This window comes from Rhinatrema bivittatum, chromosome 10, assembly GCF_901001135.1.
Source record: "Rhinatrema bivittatum chromosome 10, aRhiBiv1.1, whole genome shotgun sequence".
NCBI lineage: Eukaryota > Metazoa > Chordata > Amphibia > Gymnophiona > Rhinatrematidae > Rhinatrema > Rhinatrema bivittatum.
The window spans coordinates 27,050,267-27,069,281 of record NC_042624.1 but is presented as its reverse complement, the minus strand read 5'-3'; the positions used below and the strand labels follow the sequence as shown (position 1 = coordinate 27,069,281).

At 41.9% G+C, this 19,015-nt stretch overlaps 1 protein-coding gene across 9 annotated transcripts in view; it reads right to left on the bottom strand.

Moving 5' to 3' along the window:
- Positions 1-19,015, bottom strand: part of DNM3 (dynamin 3) — a 694,116-nt gene that overhangs the window by 474,984 nt on the left and 200,117 nt on the right. For 6 of the 9 annotated variants that reach the window (XM_029617605.1, XM_029617606.1, XM_029617601.1 and 3 more), the window contains one exon: positions 8,241-8,270. The exons of the other annotated variants lie outside the window; for them this stretch is intronic. In XM_029617605.1, the coding sequence (XP_029473465.1) occupies positions 8,241-8,270 (30 nt within the window). The remainder of the gene's footprint in view (positions 1-8,240; positions 8,271-19,015) is intronic. 9 annotated transcript variants of the gene reach the window in all.

Sequence of the window (19,015 nt, the reverse complement as noted above, 5' to 3'; positions counted from 1 at the left end):
ATCATGAAAGAGCAATTATAGAAATATTCCAAAAGTAATTAGGAATAAAAAGTGAAGTCTTGATTGCATAAGTCTTCATAACCCCTGACTCAATACTTGGCAAAAGCCCCTTTTGCAGCAGTAACAGCTACGAGTTGTTTGGGATAAGTGTCTACGAACTTTGCACAGCATGATTTATTTATAACAACTTGCACTCCGCCCAATTTCTTGTCATCTGTTCTGGGCGGATCACAATTTAACATAACATAATATAAACAGACATAATAAAACAATTAAAGGCCTCCCAAAACGGACCTCTTTTAAAGGTTTATAAAAAAATTCTATAGTCCTGCAACTGCCGGATTTCCACTGAAGACTATTCCACAGAGATAGGGCAACCCAAGAAAAAGCCCCGTTTCTAGTCTCTAATAAACTGACAGTTTTATCTCCAGGAACTGCTAGCAAACATGTACCTTCGGACCATAGTGCCTTCCAAGATACTATATATACCAAGATTATAGCCCTCTCAAATATACTGGTCCGCCTCCATGTAAGACTGTAACAGTAAGTAGCAACAATTTAAATTTGAATCTCTGGCAAACTAGAAGCCAATGCAGAGTTTTCAAAACCAGCCTCATAAGCTCCCTACGCGGTGCATTAAGGATTAACTGCAAAGACTTTAAAGAGCATTTAGGGAGCCCCATAAGGCACTGCAATAATCGAACACAGAAAATACAAAGTATAATAGTCCTAAACTCCTCCTTATCCAAAAGATCTCTCGGGTGACAATTTTCTAAGCCTAAAAAAAACACAATTTTACAATTGCTCTCAATTGAGTCTGAAAAGAAGATTCAGCATCCACCTTCACCCTCCATTATCTAGCCTGTAATTAAGACTGGGAGACAAACCATTGAAAACAATTATCCCTCGTAATATCCAAAATCTCTATTTTAGAGATAGTTATTTATTTATTTTATTTATTTATTTAGAGATTTTTATATATCGCAGTACGTAAGAAGATACATCACCGCGGTTTACAATCAACAATAATTTAGTAACAGTAATTTAGATATATAACAGTAATTTAGATATATTCAGCAGGAGGCTACTAGAGCCCATCCAATACTTTGTGCCTGAGCACATTCCTAATAAATGAAAGTGTGTCCTCATGCGACCCCGAGAAGGGAAATACCAACTGAATGTGGTCCGCGTAAACCATAAAATAAACTCCCTACTCTTTCAATAACTGGCAAAGTGAAGACAAAGATTAAAAAGTACTGGGAATAATAAGGAACTTTGTAGCACACCTAAAGATACCACGGTCCAAAAAGAGGAACTATCCCCTACTCAACCTATTAAGTACAGCCCTCCAGGACAGAACAAAACCAGTGGTAAACTATTCCCCCAATTCCTACCTCTGCTGTAAAATAGCATGAGAGAAGGAGTCAAAAGCCGATAAAACATTGAGTGCTGGCTCTTCTCATGCAAATTCCTCAGTAATGGATGCTATTGTGGACTTGGACCCTTGGGCCGGCTAAGAGTGTATGGAGGACCCACTGAAAGAAGGCCTGCAGCAGTACTCATAGCCAGGAGGCAGATCAGGACCAGGAGACATGACAAGACCTTCAACTATACCAGCCCTTGTTTCCCGCATGTTGAGCCCTTGGGTGCCGAGGTCGGCAGGACTTAGGAGAAGGTCTCCTGGCGAAGAGTCCGAATTGAGGCAGGCTGAAGGCTTGGGAAGTTGGAGATGATCCAGGAGTCGAGGCAGGCAGCAGAGGTGCAAGACTAGGAGGCAGGCCAGAGGTCAAGGCGGGCAGAAGACAGACAAAGCCAGAAACCAGGCCGAAGTCAAACCAAAGAAACAAACAAGTAGGAACCGGAACACGGGAGCAGGAAAGGAGCTGGAGCGGGCAGGAAGGCTGGAATGGAGTCAGGAACAAACAGGATATTGGAACAGAGTCAGAAACAGGCAGAATACAGCAACTAGATACTCCAGGAGTCTATCTATTGCCAAGGCAAGGAGATCTGAGGCTGCCTATAAATAGGCCTCTGGTGGTGATGTGGGATTTGGGGCCAGGCTGAAGTCTCCCGCCATGGCCCCTTTAAATCTGGGCAGTCGCACGCGCTTAGGGGGCGAAGCCTCCCGAAGATGCCGGCAGCGTCTCCCTACTGGGGAGAACACCGCAAGAACGCCCTGACATGGCCCGAGCCGGGACAGAGCAGGCCGCGGTGAAAGAGGAAAGCCCGATGGTAAGGGGGAACCCGGCCGTGGCCGCCCGTGGCCGGGATTCCCAACAGACGCTGAAACTAATAAGGCTTCTGTACTTTGCCCTTGGCAAAAGCCACATTGGCAATCATGCAAAAGTTTCTTACTCTCCACGTAATCAACCAATTGGGTTAATATTACTTTCTCTATTAACTTACCTAATGAAGGAAACACTGAAATCTGGTGATAGTTGGATGGCTCTACCCATGCTTGGGTAGAGCCATCCAACTATGGCTCTACCCAAGAGCCATGGGGGCTTTTAAGAATGGACAAACAATCCCCTTCTTAAACTGGTCTGTTACTACCCCTTCCTTAAGAGTACTATTAACCAAACCTGTAATTATTTTTAACATGTCTTCCCCAAAGGGCAAACATGTAAGAGACTTTATGAAGATTTCAACAATGCCAAATCCTCTGCAGAGACCAGTGTTCAAAGATGTTCCAAGAAACAGCCTAAATTAATAAAGTTTTTGTCACTGGTTGAAATGCTGACTGAAATTCAACATGTACTATAGGTAACTTATCCTCGCATACGTTGCAAATCTATTGCAATAAATTGTAAGTGAACTATCTACAGTCTCAGTTTGCTCTGTCAATTGAGAAACTAGGTCAACAGAGCCTGAAGGCAGTTCAAGGAGGACTGCAACTGCTTCTGATAATATTGTTTCCGTGACATCTCAAATTCACGTTTATATTGTTACCTAACTAAAAATTGCTGTCCTCAATCCCCCCTCCCCCCTCCTTGTCATCTCACCATCTTTCAGCATACTGCATTTCATGTTTTTTCAGTGCTAAGGATACTGCATACCACAGAATCCATTTCCACAACAAAGGGAGGCAGAGATCTTTAAATGGAGTTACTCTGTCCAATACTATCCTTAAGGTAGTTTCTAAAGAATCAGTCAACATAGTAGCAAAACTATGTTCTAATTACCCCTTCTCCTCCCTTTCATGGCTATAAAGATCTAAATTAATCTCCCCTTAGACCTAAGTTTAATCGCCTTACCCAGCTTGGTATAAAATTCCTCCCTTCCCAAAAAGTTAAATGAATATAAGAAACAATCTGACCATAAGATGTCCTCCAGTCGCAGATCACTAATCAAAATCACTGTGTCTACTTCAGACAGAACCAAAAAGAAATCAAGGGTATGAATGGCCCGATGAGTCAGCTGATTTATTAATTGGCAAACCGCCTGAATGTCATTCATAAATTCCCTAGTCAATGTTTACGACCTCTTGTTAACTCCAACATTAAAATCCCCTAGCAACAACAATCGTGGGCATATTAAATACAACAGAAAAAATCCATCACTGTATCAAAAAAGGGCCCCTTCCTTCCTGGGTGATCTGTAAACCAGCCCAAAAGCCCAGGATCCCAACGTAACTACAATACGTTTACTTCCTACCCCCATCTTGTGAGAGGTCTCTTGAACACTCAAATTATTCTTAAAAACAAACATGGTTCTACCATTCTATGATATTCACTAGCATGAGCAGAGTGCCTATATCCAGACTTGGTTCAACAACATGCTATCTGCCAGAAAATACCAGATTTCCATTAGAAACAATAAATCTGAATGCTGATCCAATAAACTAGTAAAATTCAGATCTATTTTTGCCCTAATTGAGCAGCTGTTCCGGGGTGTCCATTAATGTCTGATTACAGCATATTAGTTTTGTTGGGTTTTTTTTGTTGTTTTTTTTTTTAACCCAAACCCCATTCTGCCTTCTCCTTGCCCTACCTAAAATTTTCCACCTCCCACCACTTCCGGAATTTGAAATGAAAATAAATACAAGACTAAAAATAGCCCCAGCCCAGACTGAAACAGGGCAGCAATAATATAGTCAAAGATAAACCTTCAAAGTTCCCTCTAAGGTTCCTGCAAAGGGGCTCGCAAAGGGACAGGTCCTTTGCCTGTGGCCCTTTACCTGCAGCCCGCACTGGTGGGCCTGCCAGCAAGACAGCCCGTTTATGAGCTGGGATGACATTGACGCTGCTGTAAGGAGGCAGGGCTAACTGGACCACAGATCACTGGCAAACAATGGTGCAGTTTTTGCCCATTCTTCTTGGCAGAAGAGCTCAAGATCTTTCAAGTTGGTTGGGGCTCATCTGGGCACTGCAGTCTTCAAGTCTTGCCAAAGACTTTCTATGCGATTCAGATCTGGGCCTTGTCTGGAGCACTGTCTTCTTGCTGAGCTACTCCATTATTGCTTTTGCTTTGTGCTCAAGATCATTGTCCCTAATCGCAGGTTTCTGGCAGCAGGGGCAGCTCAAGGCATTCTGCTGCCTGAGGCGAGGGATGAGATGGTGTCCCCTCACCCTCCCCCCACCCCTCCTCTCTTCAGCTGCCGCCGGCGTGCTGGCCTGGCCTCCGGCGGTGTCAGCATCCCTCCTCCATGCCTCTGACAGCATCAGCAGCCTGACCTCCAGTGGCAGCCCGCCTCCCTTCAGCCACCATCGACCTGGCCTCCAGCAGCGGCGGCCCGCAGCAGCAACCCTCCTCTTTTCTGCCGCCACCAGCCTGGGTCGGTAGCCACAGCAGATGCCACAGTGGCGTTCTGAAAGGGGCATTTTTTGCCGCCTCAAAATTCTGCCACCTTAAGCCGCCGCCTCACCCTGCCTCATTATAGAACCGCCCCTATATGGCAGACTGAAAAGGGGTTTCCTCCAGGAGTTTCCTGGACTTTGCATCTTCCATTCCCCAGCGGCTGCAAATCATCCCCACAACATAATACTGCCAGCATCGTGCTTTACTGTAGGGATGTTAGCAGAGTGATGTGCTTTGTTTTATGTCACACACATCGCTTAGAGACCAAAAAGTTCCATTTTGGTCTGACCACAAAGCCTTTTTCCATATGTGTGCAGTGAGTCTCCTGTTTCTTTGCCATCTCTATGTGGCACATGAAATAGGTTTTTTTCAGTAGCGTCTTTCTGCCTACTACCCTCCCAGAGATCTCTACAGTTCTTTTAAAGTAATCTTAAGCCTCATAGGGACCTTCCTCAGCAGTTTCCTTAACCCATGGCTACAGACTTTGGATTGACAGCCTGATCATGGCAGTGTCTTTGTGGTATCTCAACGTGATATTTGGGACAACTATATTGATACCCCTGATGAAGCTTTACTTGACGCAACATGTTTGTTCTTTTGAAGAGTGATACGGTTTCTACTAGCAATTACCATCAGGTTATCTTCAACTTTTTACAGTTTGCATTCAAAAGTATTGGGAAATTATTTTATTAGGATCTTTGAGACATTACTGGATTCTAATATGAGTGAAAGTTAGAGAACAAAATTTTTCTTTTTCCAGTTTTTTGTTTTGGTAGTGTCCTATGTTGTCCTGTGTACGTTTGGATTTTTTTGTGAGTGTGAGACTTGTTTGGTGCCCTCATTTAGTATGTGTTTGTTTTTTTTACATTCTTTGATATCATTTTGATCTATGGTTTGATTATATTTTGGTGGCCTTTGACTTGTATCTTTTTGATTCATTGATTTTTCTCTGTTATTTTGTTTAGACTTGTTATATATACATTTTTATTTTTATTTATTTATTTTTTAAGTATTTTTGTATTCAAAAATAATTTTTTGATATGGCTTTGTATTCTGTGAAGTGTCTTGGTGGTGCCAAACTGTTACAATGATGGACCTGACAACGCTCCAAGGGATATTCAAAACACATTGAGATTTTCTTACAGCCTTCCCCGAATCTGTACCTTTGAATAATGTTATCCCAGAGTTCTTTCAGCTGCAACTTATTTGCATGTTTTGACCTTTGCTTCTCAATCACTTAATACAACAGAAAACAGTTGATTTTTTTTATCCAGAAGTATTTGAATCAGCTTAACTACTGTGACTACACAATTTAACTTTTTATAGATCTTAAGGCAATTGTTCGAACCGGAGCCAATTTAGGTTTGCTTTAACAAAAGGTGTTAAGACTTATGCAATCAAGACTTTTGGATTTTAATTCTTATAGAAATATTTCAAAAGTAATTACTGTAATTGATTTAGGTGTAAAGTATGTTGTGTAGACTCCCACTAATACATTTAGATTATTATTTTTATTCAACAGAATGTGAAAAATGTACAAGTTTGCAAAGACTTTTACAACGCAAAGACTTTTACAATGTATATACAAATATACAAAATATACACAGTGCGATGTAAAATATACAAATATACAAAATATTGGGCAGATGCTAACGGTCCTTCACATAACCACCCTGTATTCAAAAACCAAAGTTACCCCAGAATATGAAATTGTTCCCCCTCTGTTTGAGCTTATTAATGCATGTTATTAGATGGCCGCCACATGTTGATCAAGGAACAAGATTTGTGTGGCAAAGAGAAACATGAAGCTGTTTCAGAGAACGTTCCTGTTTAGAAATTGTAACTCATCACAGATTTTTATTCTGGGCACTATCAAAGAATTTCTCCAACCAGAATTAGGTTTTGTTGCCAATCTGAGTCTGTTCTGACCTTTCTCCCACAGGGACAAGAGACCTCGTTAGTTGAGAACAACCCAATCTTCTAAACATTGCCCACTTTAAGAAAGGTCTCCATATCTGGCCCTTTTTATAGCTGCCATGTTTTTTAGCCACAAAAATCTAGCACTTTTGTGATTAGAACTCTTGATTGAATATTTTTTTTTTTTAACACATTTAGACTTGCATCATTTACTATTTATAGTTTTGTTGTTCTAAGTCTACTCACCCAGCTCCTCTATTTTTTCTACTTATCAAGCTGTGTAATATTGAATAATTCTGCTCTGAGAAGGCACAGAGATTCACACTGGAGGTACAGTGATCTGAGAAACCAGAAGTGTAGATGCCAAGCACACAGGGATGGAAAGAAACTTCCCCACTCAATTTGTGCATGTGGTTTCTGGTCTCCGGCAGCACAGTTCTAGTACCACATTTATTCTTTACTTTCTAGATTATTCAAAGTTTTGAATAAGCCAGATCCTACTAGCATGTTACAATAGGTTAGTGGCAGTAAATGGATTACAGCCTTCATGGATTTCAGCAACTGTTAAAGGAGAACGCCAAGAGCCTTTGGGAGGGGGTTGGGGGAGATAGTAAAATACTGAATATATCATTTAGCAATGTTTATATTTGTTATGGCACTTTTTATGCTCTACAGAACCAAGACACAGATCAATCTATCATGCACCAAAGCATACCAGTCAGGTAGAAAACCACCAGATAAACCTGGGCGTTCCCCTGAGAAGTAATTAATTGCTGATAAACAGTGGTGAGTTTTCCCTCCTGAGGTTATTACCTTATCAATAGCTCTTCTAACCAGCGCCTACGTTTTCTTGACATAAACCTAACAGTTGAAACTGGATGGCTATTCCAGCTCCAAGGTGCCGCAGTATCACTGGGGCCGTTTCTTTTCTCTGACCCGTGTGTGTCTTGGTTCTGGGTATTCCTGGCTGCAGGCATTCTCTTCTTTCCCTGCTGCTCATTTAATCCTTTCGAGCACAGAGTGCAACAGTAAAGAGAACCCTGAAGTGAAAATATTTGCCAGGATTGTAGGAGACTAAAAAGAGAATGTACCCAATGCAATAAATGAAAACATATTTTCAAACTATTTGATTATTAGTAAAATCAATGCTATAGGATCCTGGCATTCTCCTTGAAAGAGGAAGGTATGATGCAAAATGCATAAATGTTTCCACTTTCGTGGCTCACTGGCTATACAGGGCAAATCTTTCCTTTAGCTGGATTACTATTTTGTTACTTCAATACGTTTTTCAGAGAGCAAAAGTTGATAAAGGAAGGGAACCAGGTTAAATGGAGCAGAAACAATTCTGTCCAGATGAAATAGAGTTTATGCAGGTATTAGTAATTCTATAGCAATCTGTGTGAAAAAAGGATTAGTTAGGACATCGCTCAAGTCAGGCAGTTACTGGGTTAGAGACAGACTTCACTACTGGGGCTAAACCGAACATTAATAAGCAACAGTAAAGCTTACAGAAACTTAGCTCGTACAATTTGCCTGGAAGGTAGCAGATTGGATCCCTGAAACAGCAAAGAATCATAAGAAAACAAAGTTGTAATTATGGGAAACTTTTACGCACATTTCCTCGGTCATTGCTTCTCACCTCAAAACAATGAGGACAAACAAATTATGAAGTAGGGTAGGCGTGGGAGACAAAGGAATCTCAAAGTATTGGTTATTGGTCAAAGCAGTGTGGTTGACATCTTACTCTATTTGGATATTGCAAATTAAAGGACAAAACAGTTATAAAACCAACATCAGACATTTGTGACTGGCGGACACCACCCACACAAGCTAGACAAAAATGTATAAATGTGTTAAGCTACTGGGGAAGAAAAGTATCCACTAGAGCTTTTGTTGACTTTTAATACTTTATATTGACCAAAATATTCTATAGGTCTTTAAATTTATGTCCATGGTATACAGAGATGTAATGTCGCTTAACAATCCACACACACACTTCTTTGTTCTGGAAGACTATGGAGCCTTATCACTTATCTGCATATAGATTTGACTTGCAAATTACATCAACATTTGAAAATCAAGCAACATGATGGGGGTATAGAATGGAAAGCAAGATGACAGTTGCCACTTCAGTGCTGTACTGTACAAGGGGAAAAGAATCAGTTCTTTCTGGGGACAGACAGATCAAATACTGATGACACAATGGAAGCTTCTACTGCAGTGATAAAGCAGAGTTGCTTACCTGTAATAGGTGTTCTCCCAGAACAGCAGGATGTAGTCCTCACATGTGGGTGACGTCAGCAGACGGAGCCCTATCACCCACATGTGAGGACTACTATCCTGCTTGTCCTGGGAGAATGGTGGTTATTGGAAGTTAGGTTACCAGCCTGAAAATAAAGCAGAATTAAAACAAAAAAAGTCATCCTAACCCTTAGCCAGAATTCCTCCTGGTTACACTTTCGAAAATTAAAAAGAAAGAAAGTCAGTATGAAATTTTGTGAGAATCTGAAAAAAAAATTAGCATTGCTTTGATTTGAGAAGAAATGATAGAATGTAATTATTCCTTTTCAGGCAAACAGACTGACTACATGGCTTCATGTCATAAGGAGAAGGCTGAGCCAGTCCTGGTTCTGAAACTGGAACTATAAAGTCCACAGTCGCAACAGGCATAAAGCCAAGACTGGGTGAGCTCGAGCCTTTTGAAAGAGCTACACAGTCACTACACACACACATACCAGGAGCAATTAGGCAACTTTGGCCAAATGGCTTTGATCAGAGGAAGCTAAACCATTTCCTTGCTCTCAGGATGGCGATAAGCAAGGCATTCCCATGTCTCTCCTCTTCAGGGACAGGAAGGAAGTGGTAGCTTGGGCAATGCCATGAACCCAAAATCCCAAATGCAACCATCTATGCTTGACTTATTAAAAATCAGGAAAAAATGGCAAATACTTCTGTTTTTACCATGGAAGCCCAACAAACGCCAGTATTTGCCATTTTACTACAGATTTATGTATGTGAGATGTTCTGATGTAGAACAATCAGGATCTCTTGGACAAGATAGTTGAAGCATTTAGCCTTCAGCTGCATTTTGTCATTAGACAGGTTGGGAATCGAATGACCTACCCCATTCAGACTCCTCATTTTAATGCCAGAACCTTTTACTTCAAAATCAGGGTGTTTCATGCCAAATCCAGCATTAACATCACTAGCTATACAAGCTCTCTGCCCACAGCCTAAAAGAATCCCCCATGGAAAAGAACGAATGACAAAGTCAATAGAGAAGTAAGCACAAGCGGAATTTTTTCGAAAATATTTTAGCATGTTTTATGAAAAATAAAACCAAACTGCATTTCTGTTTTCGCTTTGTCTGTCTGTGACAAATGACATCCCAAATGCAACTAGCAGTGCGATTGCCCTCTCCCCATCTCATTCGCCTCTCCCGCTGTACTGGCCTGTAAACAAGAGACCACAGAGATGCGACAGCAACAGGAACAGCATTAGCTGCCGCCCAAGCCACTACTACCAGACCTCAAACGAGCAGAATCGTATCCTTGCCCAACTCTGGACTTTTCTCTCGCCAGGGACCTACACTGGAGCTAACTGGGAGCCCTGAGCTTCCCAAGGGAGTGTCGTAGGCCAGCCCTCTCTTCCTGCAGCTGGTCTTCTCTGCTCTGGTGGTCAGTGGTCGTGGCTGAGATAGACTACGGAGCCACAGGTCTTGCCTGCTCCTTACGCCTGCTATGAGAACTTGTTGGAAGAAACTGCCAAGAGTCTGAGCAGACCCTGCACAAAATCACGCAGCGGCGAGTACGCTGTGCGCCACTGAGAAAAGAGAAGCCTACTGGCACTCCTACCCTGCTATACAATTCTAGATTTTTCTATATTAAAAACTTAGAACAAAGGCAAGTCGTTAACCTTCAATTAAAACTAAATTCTCAAAATTGCAGAGAGGAAGAAACCAAACCATCAGAAATTATGACCTCATACTTTTTTTTCCCCACTGGTTTCCATATACTGTATAGTTAGAGAGTTTTTGCGTTTTGGAGAGAAGGAAATCTAATTTTACCATACTTTAAGAATCAGTCCAGTGGGTGCCAGGGTGACCTGTGTGTGTGACTTCCTGAACTGCCGGTCTTCAGACAATGTCCCAAAAAGCTTGTGTGCTTAAACCCATTTGAAAGTTTCTGGGGAAAGTCTGGGTACGAGAATGGTGCAGTCTGAGGGGAGGTGTTCAGGGGGAAATTGGAGAAAGGCTTGTGATTTGTGCATGTGTGTGCGTGTAAATGTGCGCTGCTCAAGAGCATGTCCCCACACTTACCAGCGGCGCCTGGGAATTTTCACAGCTCTGAAAATCAGGACGGCTTAAAATTACCCTCTTAAAGTGCATAATTGAGGCCACCCCACACATTGAGCCTGGGATGTGGAAATCAAGTAAATGCTGGTGCTCCGTGAGATTTCTAAAGAATATTGAAGAGCTCAGGTCTGCAGACAGGACTGTAGAAAGATCGGTTGTTGTAAGTAAAAAAAAGTCAAAAGCCAAACCTCACTGGGAATACTGAGTACAATTCTGGAGCCCGCGCCTTCAAAAGGATATAAACAGGATGGAATCGGTCCAGAGGGAGGCTACTAAAATGGTCAGTGGTCTGTTATAAAGCATATGGGGATAATCTCAAACATGTATACCATGGAGGAAAGGCAAGACAGGGGAAATATGATAGAGATATTCAAATATTTCAAAGGTTTCCATGCACAGGAGGTGAGCCTTTTATAATGGAAAGGCAGCTCTAGAATGAGGGTTCATGCAATGAGGTTGAAAGGGGGCAGTCTCAGGAGTAATCTTAGGAAATATTTCCTTACAGAGAGGGTGGTGGATGTGTGGAACAGTCTTCCAGTGGACGTGATTGAGACAAACACAGTATCTGAATTCAAGAAAGCATGGGATAAATACAGGGAATCTCTAAGGAAGTGATGAGAATTATAATGCGAAATTAATTGGACGGATGGGCAGTCTGGATAGGCCATACGGTCTTTCTGCTGTCATGTTTCTATACAATAATGGAGGGTTTCAATACTAGCTTCTTGACAGAGCAGTGGATAGAACATCTATGCAGGGCTTACCACACCATGCAAAGTCTTTCAGCTTTTTAGGAACATCTAAGCTGAAGCAGAACCCTCATCAGTTCAAAAGTAGACCATGGAGGACTACTTCCCGGAAGACCGATATTTGCCAAGCCAAGAAAACTTAACAGGTTTCCACTAAAAAAGCACCATTTTGTACATTGAAAATTATTCAACAACAAATCTATTTACAATATCACTGTTCAAGAATTTTATTTTCATAGAAATTCCCTTAAAACCTGTGTAGTTCTGAAGTCAATATAGGAAAATTGGTTCTTAGCTGCTAATTTTTGTTCCTGTAGTACCACAGACTCCTGGGTTTTGCATCCCTGCTAGCAGATGGAGATAGAGATAGTTTTACTGACACTAATACATAATCACTTATGCCACCTGCAGTTCCTCAGTATCGACCTGTACCAAGGCATAAAAACTGTAAAAAAAAAAATCAATAAAACAAATTTAGAAAAAAACTTTTATAACAAGCGCGCACTCGATACCATGAAAATCTGTAATACCATACCAATAAAATCAGATGAGCGGACGACTCTCCACCTCCACAGATCAGGCAGGTTCTGGACTGATCTGTGGTACTATGGGAACAAAAATTAGAAGGCAAGAACCAAATTTCCTTTCCTTGTATGTACCCAGATCAGTTCAGATTCCTGGGATGTACCAAAACTCCTTACTTAGGGTGGGACCTGGAGAGTCCCGCTCACAAAACGCTCTCACCAAAAGACCTGGACTCCAGATCTCCCACATCCAGTGCCTTGTGAAAGTATGCAGCAGCTTCCAAGTCGCTGCTCTGCAAATTTTCTGCAGTGAAACCATCTGAGCCTCTGCCTATGAGGCTGCGTAGAGTGGGCTCTCAAACCTTCAGGAACAAGATGCCCCTTAATTATGTTTGTCGATCCAATGGCCTCCTTGAGCCACCGCACAACACTTAGCCTTCGAAGCCTGAGAACCTCTCTTCAAACTGCTCCACAGAAAAAAGAGATGTTCCGACCTCCTGAAATCATTCATTATTTTAAGATACCTTAAAGCTCTACGTATGTCCAAAAGCTTAAACTCCCACAATTGAGGTGCGGAAGAGTCGCAGAAGAGTCCATCTCAGGAAAAGCCGGAAGCTCCACCATCTGACTCGCATGAAAAGCAGATACCACCTTCGGTAAAAACAAAGGTACTATCTGCAATGACACCCCTGAGACCGAAATCTGCAGGAACAGATCACGGCAAGACAAAGTCTGTAACTCAGATTCTCCTAGCTGAACAAATGGCCACTAGAAAAACGACCTTAAGGGTCAAATTTATTTATTTGTTTTTTTGTTTATGCAATTTTACAATATTCACAGGGAAAAAAGAAAGGTATTCCAGATTTTACATATCATCACATTCCTTTACAAACCATAATTATAACTAAGGAAATAATTTAACACTATTACCCATATATACCTTATCTTCCTCCTTAATCATTTGTTAAAGGTAGGTATATGATTCTTATTTTACCGGAACATAGTACCAAGTATATGGAAAAAGCAAACAAGGAAATCCCAATTCTTATATTAACTTTCCTGAGCTGGTTGAGCGGAGCTAGTCTGAATTCTATGGTTATCCAAAAAAAATTTCAATTGGGATGGTTCAAAAAAGAGATAGCATGTGCTATTTAAAAGAAGTAAACATTTTCAAGAATATCTAACTGAAAACGTAGCCCCCATTTGTTGAGCTTCCTGACCCATTTCTAGAAAAAAAATTTTCTTCGAATTTGAGTTACCCGAGTCAGATCTGGGAATACCCAGATCTTTGTCCCAGGTACATTTTATTTCTATTACTGAAGATCAAATTCAATATTAGATCTCTATTTGTTGATAATACAAATGATACCAAAAGTGTTCCTCTATAATCAATCTGTTCTTTAACTGTAGTTAGATCCATTTCTGGTCCCTTTGAAGGTCCTACCACTATTTCTTGATCCTTCTTTATAGATGGTAGAAAGTATATGTTAGAAATTAATGGTAGCGTTTCTTTCGAAAATTGAAAAACTTCTATAAGGTACTTCTTAAACTGTTCTCTTGGAGAGATCAGTTTTACTTTAGGGAAATTTAGTACCCATAAATTCAGGTATCTTGCAGAATTCTCTGTTTTCAATTTTCTTCATGGATACACTTTCATCTTGAATTAGCTTTAGCTGATTTTCTTGAATTGATGAAGTTTTATTTTCAAGTTCTTTTATCTTCACTTCATGAGCAGCTAACTTTGGTTCAATTATTTGTATTTTACACTGTGAATTATTGATAGCCTCTGTTAAGAAGACTATCGATTGTTGAATCGAAATTAACGCTTCTCAAACCATTCCCAGAGTGACTTCGTTTGGCTTAACCATTTTTAAACTGGGAGTTACTGTCACCCCTCCTTCCCGACAAATTTCTATAATCTTATTTATTTTTATTTATTTATTTAAATTCTTTTATATACCGAAGTATAGCCGAAAGCCTTCACCCCGGTTTACATTGTAACAAATTCATACATGTAACAGCGATTAAACTTGAAAGTAAGTACATAGAAATGTGAGAACAACTCAGAGAGTAACAATTTAGTAGTATACAATTTACATATGATATTACATTTACAACTTAATTATGAGAAATAAGTTTATTACAGAGGTATTGACGTTCAAGATGAGGAGTGAGATTATTCGAATCAGTCAGTGAATGATTGTCTAAACAACCATGTTTTTAATTCTTTTTTGAAGGATTTGGAATCACTGATGGAGCTTAGGTGATTTGGAATAGAGTTCCATTCTATGGGTCCTGCTATTGAGAAGGCTCTATTTCTAGTAGTGGATAATTTTGCAGATGACAGTGGGGGAATTACTAGTTGTAATTTTTCAGAGGACCTTGAGGAACGTGGAGATTTGAGAATTGCGATCATATTGTTTAGAGATGAGTCTTTGTAGATTTCATTATGTAGTAAAGTTAAAGTCTTGTATTTAATCCTTTGTGAGATTGGTAGCCAGTGAAGGTTTTTTAATGTAGGAGAGATATGATCAAACTTCCTTTTGCCAGAGAGAATTCGTGCAGCTGCATTCTGCAGTAATTGCAGTGGTCTTAGCGTGGATTGCGGAAGCCCTAGAAAGACTGCGTTGCAATAATCTAGACTGGAGAAAATAAGGGATTGTAGAATCGTTCTGAAGTCATTCGGGTAAAGAAGGGGTTTGAGGTGTTTTAGAATTTGTAGTTTGTAAAAACCTTCTTTCGTTTTTATGGCTATACAGTTTTTAAAGCTTAGATCATTATCTAGCCAGATACCCAGGTCCTTTATTGGATTCTTCATTTGAATGAAGGAGTTGTCAATTTGAATGCAGGGTATTAGGGAGGATTGAGCTGATATGTTTCTTTTTATAAGTATCCATTCGGTTTTGTTCATATTTAGGCTAAGTTTTAGTTGGTTTAGAAAACTTTTGATTGATTTAAGGTGGTTTACTGTGAGGCTTATGGCTTCTTCGATGGTGGCTGTTATAGGGATTAGTAATTGGATATCGTCGGCATAGAGGAAGAAGGTGATTCCAAGTTTAGAAATGAATTGACATAGTGGCAGAAGGTAAATATTGAAGAGGGTGGCAGATAGTGCGGATCCTTGCGGAACTCCTGTTTCGAGGGGGAAGGGATCTGATGAAGAGTTATTGAAGGAAACTTTGAAAGACCTGTTATTTAGAAATGAAGAGAACCAATCGAGGGTACTTCCAGTAAGGCCAATGTTGGCGAGGTTTGATATTAGGATACTGTGATCTACTATATCAAAGGCAGCAGATAGATCAAGCATAATTAAAAGGTGATTCAGTTTGTTGTCAAAGCTTCTTGTTAATTTGTTAGATTTGTTGGATTCATTTGTAGGGCCCTCTCCACCTCCTAAGTTGACAATTGAAGCAGCTATCATAGAAGTACCCAGATCTTCCTCCACCTCCAGCACGCTTCTATCTCTGACACTCACTGCTGGAGACTCAGGTACAGTCTCTGCAACTGGTATTGCACCCAAAGCTATTTGGTGTGCATATCCATCCTGTATCTGGTTAAGTGTGTTCATAGGGGGAGAGGGTGTCTCAGGAGCCCCAGGGCTTAGAGATGTATGAATGTCCAAGGGAATTTGAGTATGTTCCTCACCCATCTTCCCAGTGGACGCACCTGGGGTAGACACATGGATTGGAGCAAAAAACCCTTCAATAGTCAGCTGGGAGGGTAAGGTTACGTTGCTTGCAGAGGAAACCAAATGCACCCTTACCCTTCCTCTTCGTATGAGGCATTTAATTATAAGAATTAATTCAACAGATGAAAGGTTAACGGCTCAACTTTGCCTTGTATTTTAATCCAGAATCTTATATACTTGGAGATGGCAAGAGAAGAAAGAGCATTTTATCTAAAGGATTTAACTTACTTTTAGGTGGAGGAGATTCTAAAGCATAGTTTAACAGTCCAATTTTTCAGAAGAAAGCCAAGCGCCCCTTAGGCGTGCGCAGCTTGGGCAACGCGCGCCAACGGCATCTGCGCGCCACGGGAGGTCCGGTTAAGAAGGATTTCCCCGGGACCCTCCCTGATGACGTCAGGACCAGAAATGCTGGAGTGCGATGCCATCGAGGCAAAAGATCACTCTTTACCCCCCCGGATTTTGCCTTCAATTAAATAGGAAGACGTTCTTGCTGGCAAAGTTTCCTTGATCCCTTCTCCTTCACCTCCAAGGGTCAAATTTTTAAGTGTTGCTCTCCAAAAAGGTTCAAAAGGTGCCTCACACAAACCTTTGAGGATGAGATTAAGATTCCAGGATGGGAAAACTCTCCTAACCTTTGGGTGCAAATTTTTAGCCTCCTGAAGAAACCTAACCACATCAGGATGAGAAGACAGAAAGCAACCCTCAACTTTACCTCATAGGCAAGCAAACGCAGCCACCTGGACCCTAAGAGTTGAAATCTAATTCCTTGATCAAAGCGTCCAGAAGAAAGGACAAGATCTGAGACACCAAAGATCGTAAAGTTTGCACTCAGTTAGCAATACACCAGAACTCAAAAACCTTCCAGGCCCTCACATACAATAGAGAAGTAGATGTTAGTCTAGCCTGTAGGAGAGTAGCAATAATCGCTTCCGGGTACCCCCTGCGCCTCAATCGACACTTCTCAAAAGCCAAGCCGCTAGACAAAAGTGAGCTGCCTGGTCTGAAAATATAGGGCCTTGCTGAAGAAAGCCTGAAAGATGGCCAAAGCATAACAGACTGTACACAGCTAAGTTGACTAAATCTGAGAACCACGGCCAACATGGCCACTCCAGGGCTACCAACACCACTTCACCTGGATGTCTCTCTATCCATCGCAACATCTTGCCTACTATAGGCCAAGGAGGAAACACATACAGCAGAACCTCCCGAGGCCAAGCCAGCACCAGAGCATCGACACCCTCAGCCCCGTGCTCTCTTCTCTGACTAAAATACCGAGCCGCCTTTACATTGAGACGAGTCGCCATTAGATTCACATGGGGACAGTCCCACCTCTCGTGGATGAGCTGCATTGCTGTTTCGGACAGCTCCCACTCTCCTGGATCTAATAATATGAGACTTAGAAAATCCACTTGGACGTTTTCTACTCCTGCGATGTTCAACATCAGTATCTGCTCCAGATGTTGCTCTGCCCAAAGAATCAACTCTTGAACTTCCTGGGCCACTGCTCAACTCTTGGTTCCTTCTCTGCCGATTGATGTAGGCTATGGTCGTCGTATTATCAGACAGAACCCTCACTGACCGACCTCACACCAACAACAGAAACATAAGTAAAACTAAATGCACTGCTCTGGTCTCCAATCAACTGATAGACCAGGAAGCTTCCTTCAAGGATCAACTGCCCTGAGTAGACTGCTGCTAACACACCACTCCCCATCTAGATAGACTGGCATTGGTAGTAAGAATTACCCAATTCAGAACCTCCAGGTCGACACCACGAACCAGACTGGAAGTCAGCAGTCACCAGAAATCGCTGTCCCGTGCAGTACCCTCGAGCGGCAAGGGAAGATGAAATTCCTCTGAGAGAGAATTCCACTGAGCCAACAATGCTCTCTGCAGAGGTCTCATATTCACAAAGACCCACAGCACTAACTCCAGGGTTGAAGCCATCGAACCTAAAACTTGCAAATAATCCCAGACTCCGGGCACCAGCAAACCCAATTAAGCACAGAATTTGACCCCGCAGTTTCAGAACATGCTTCTCCATAAGAAACACCTTGCCCCTCCGAGTGTCAAACTAAGCTCCCAGATACTCTAGGGACTGTGAAGGCACCAAGTGACTCCGCTAAATTCACCACCCAGCCGAGTGACTCCAGAGTGCAGATCACCTTCTGTACCAACTGGCGACAAATGTCCTCCGACTTTGCCCTGACAAGTCAGTTATCCAGCTAGGGGTGGAATCAGCACTCGTCGTGACGTAATGCTGCTGCCACCACCACCATAACCTTGGTGAAGGTGCATGGCACGGTGGCCAACCCAAAGGGAAGAGCCTGAAACTGAAAATGTTGACCCAGCACCATGAACCACAGAAAAAGTTGATGATCTGGCCGAATGGGAATGTGTAGGTATGTCTCTGCCAAACCTAGGGAAGCCAGGAACTTGTCCTTGCGCACCGCTGCTATTACTGATCTCAGGGTCTCCATCCAGAACCTCGAGGCCTGAAAAAAAACCTCCTGCCCTTAAGCTTATCCTCTCACAATCTATGCACCTTATTCTCACCCAGATCATTCATCAATTGCTCCAGGTCCTCCCCAAACAAAAGCCGGCCTTGAAAGGCAGAGAACCCAACTGGGACTAAGACGACACATCCATCTGGCTGACACAATGGACCCCATAATTCGAGAAGAAGTTCTCACCAGATCATACAGAGCATCTGCAACATACACCACCGTTGCCTCTAAGCAGTCAGCCTTAACTGCCTTGTTGCCAGACTTCACCTGACCATCCTGAAGCTGCTGCATCCAACGCAGACAAGCCCTCTGCATAAAACTGCATAAAACTGAGTTTACAGATGGCCATCTGTAAACTCAGGGCTGACTCCTCAAATATTCTTTTGAGGTGAACCTCCAGTTTTTGATCCTGCACATCCTTCAAAGCCGCGGACCCTGCAACCCGGATAGTCGTCTTCTTAGTCACCTCCAACACTGCA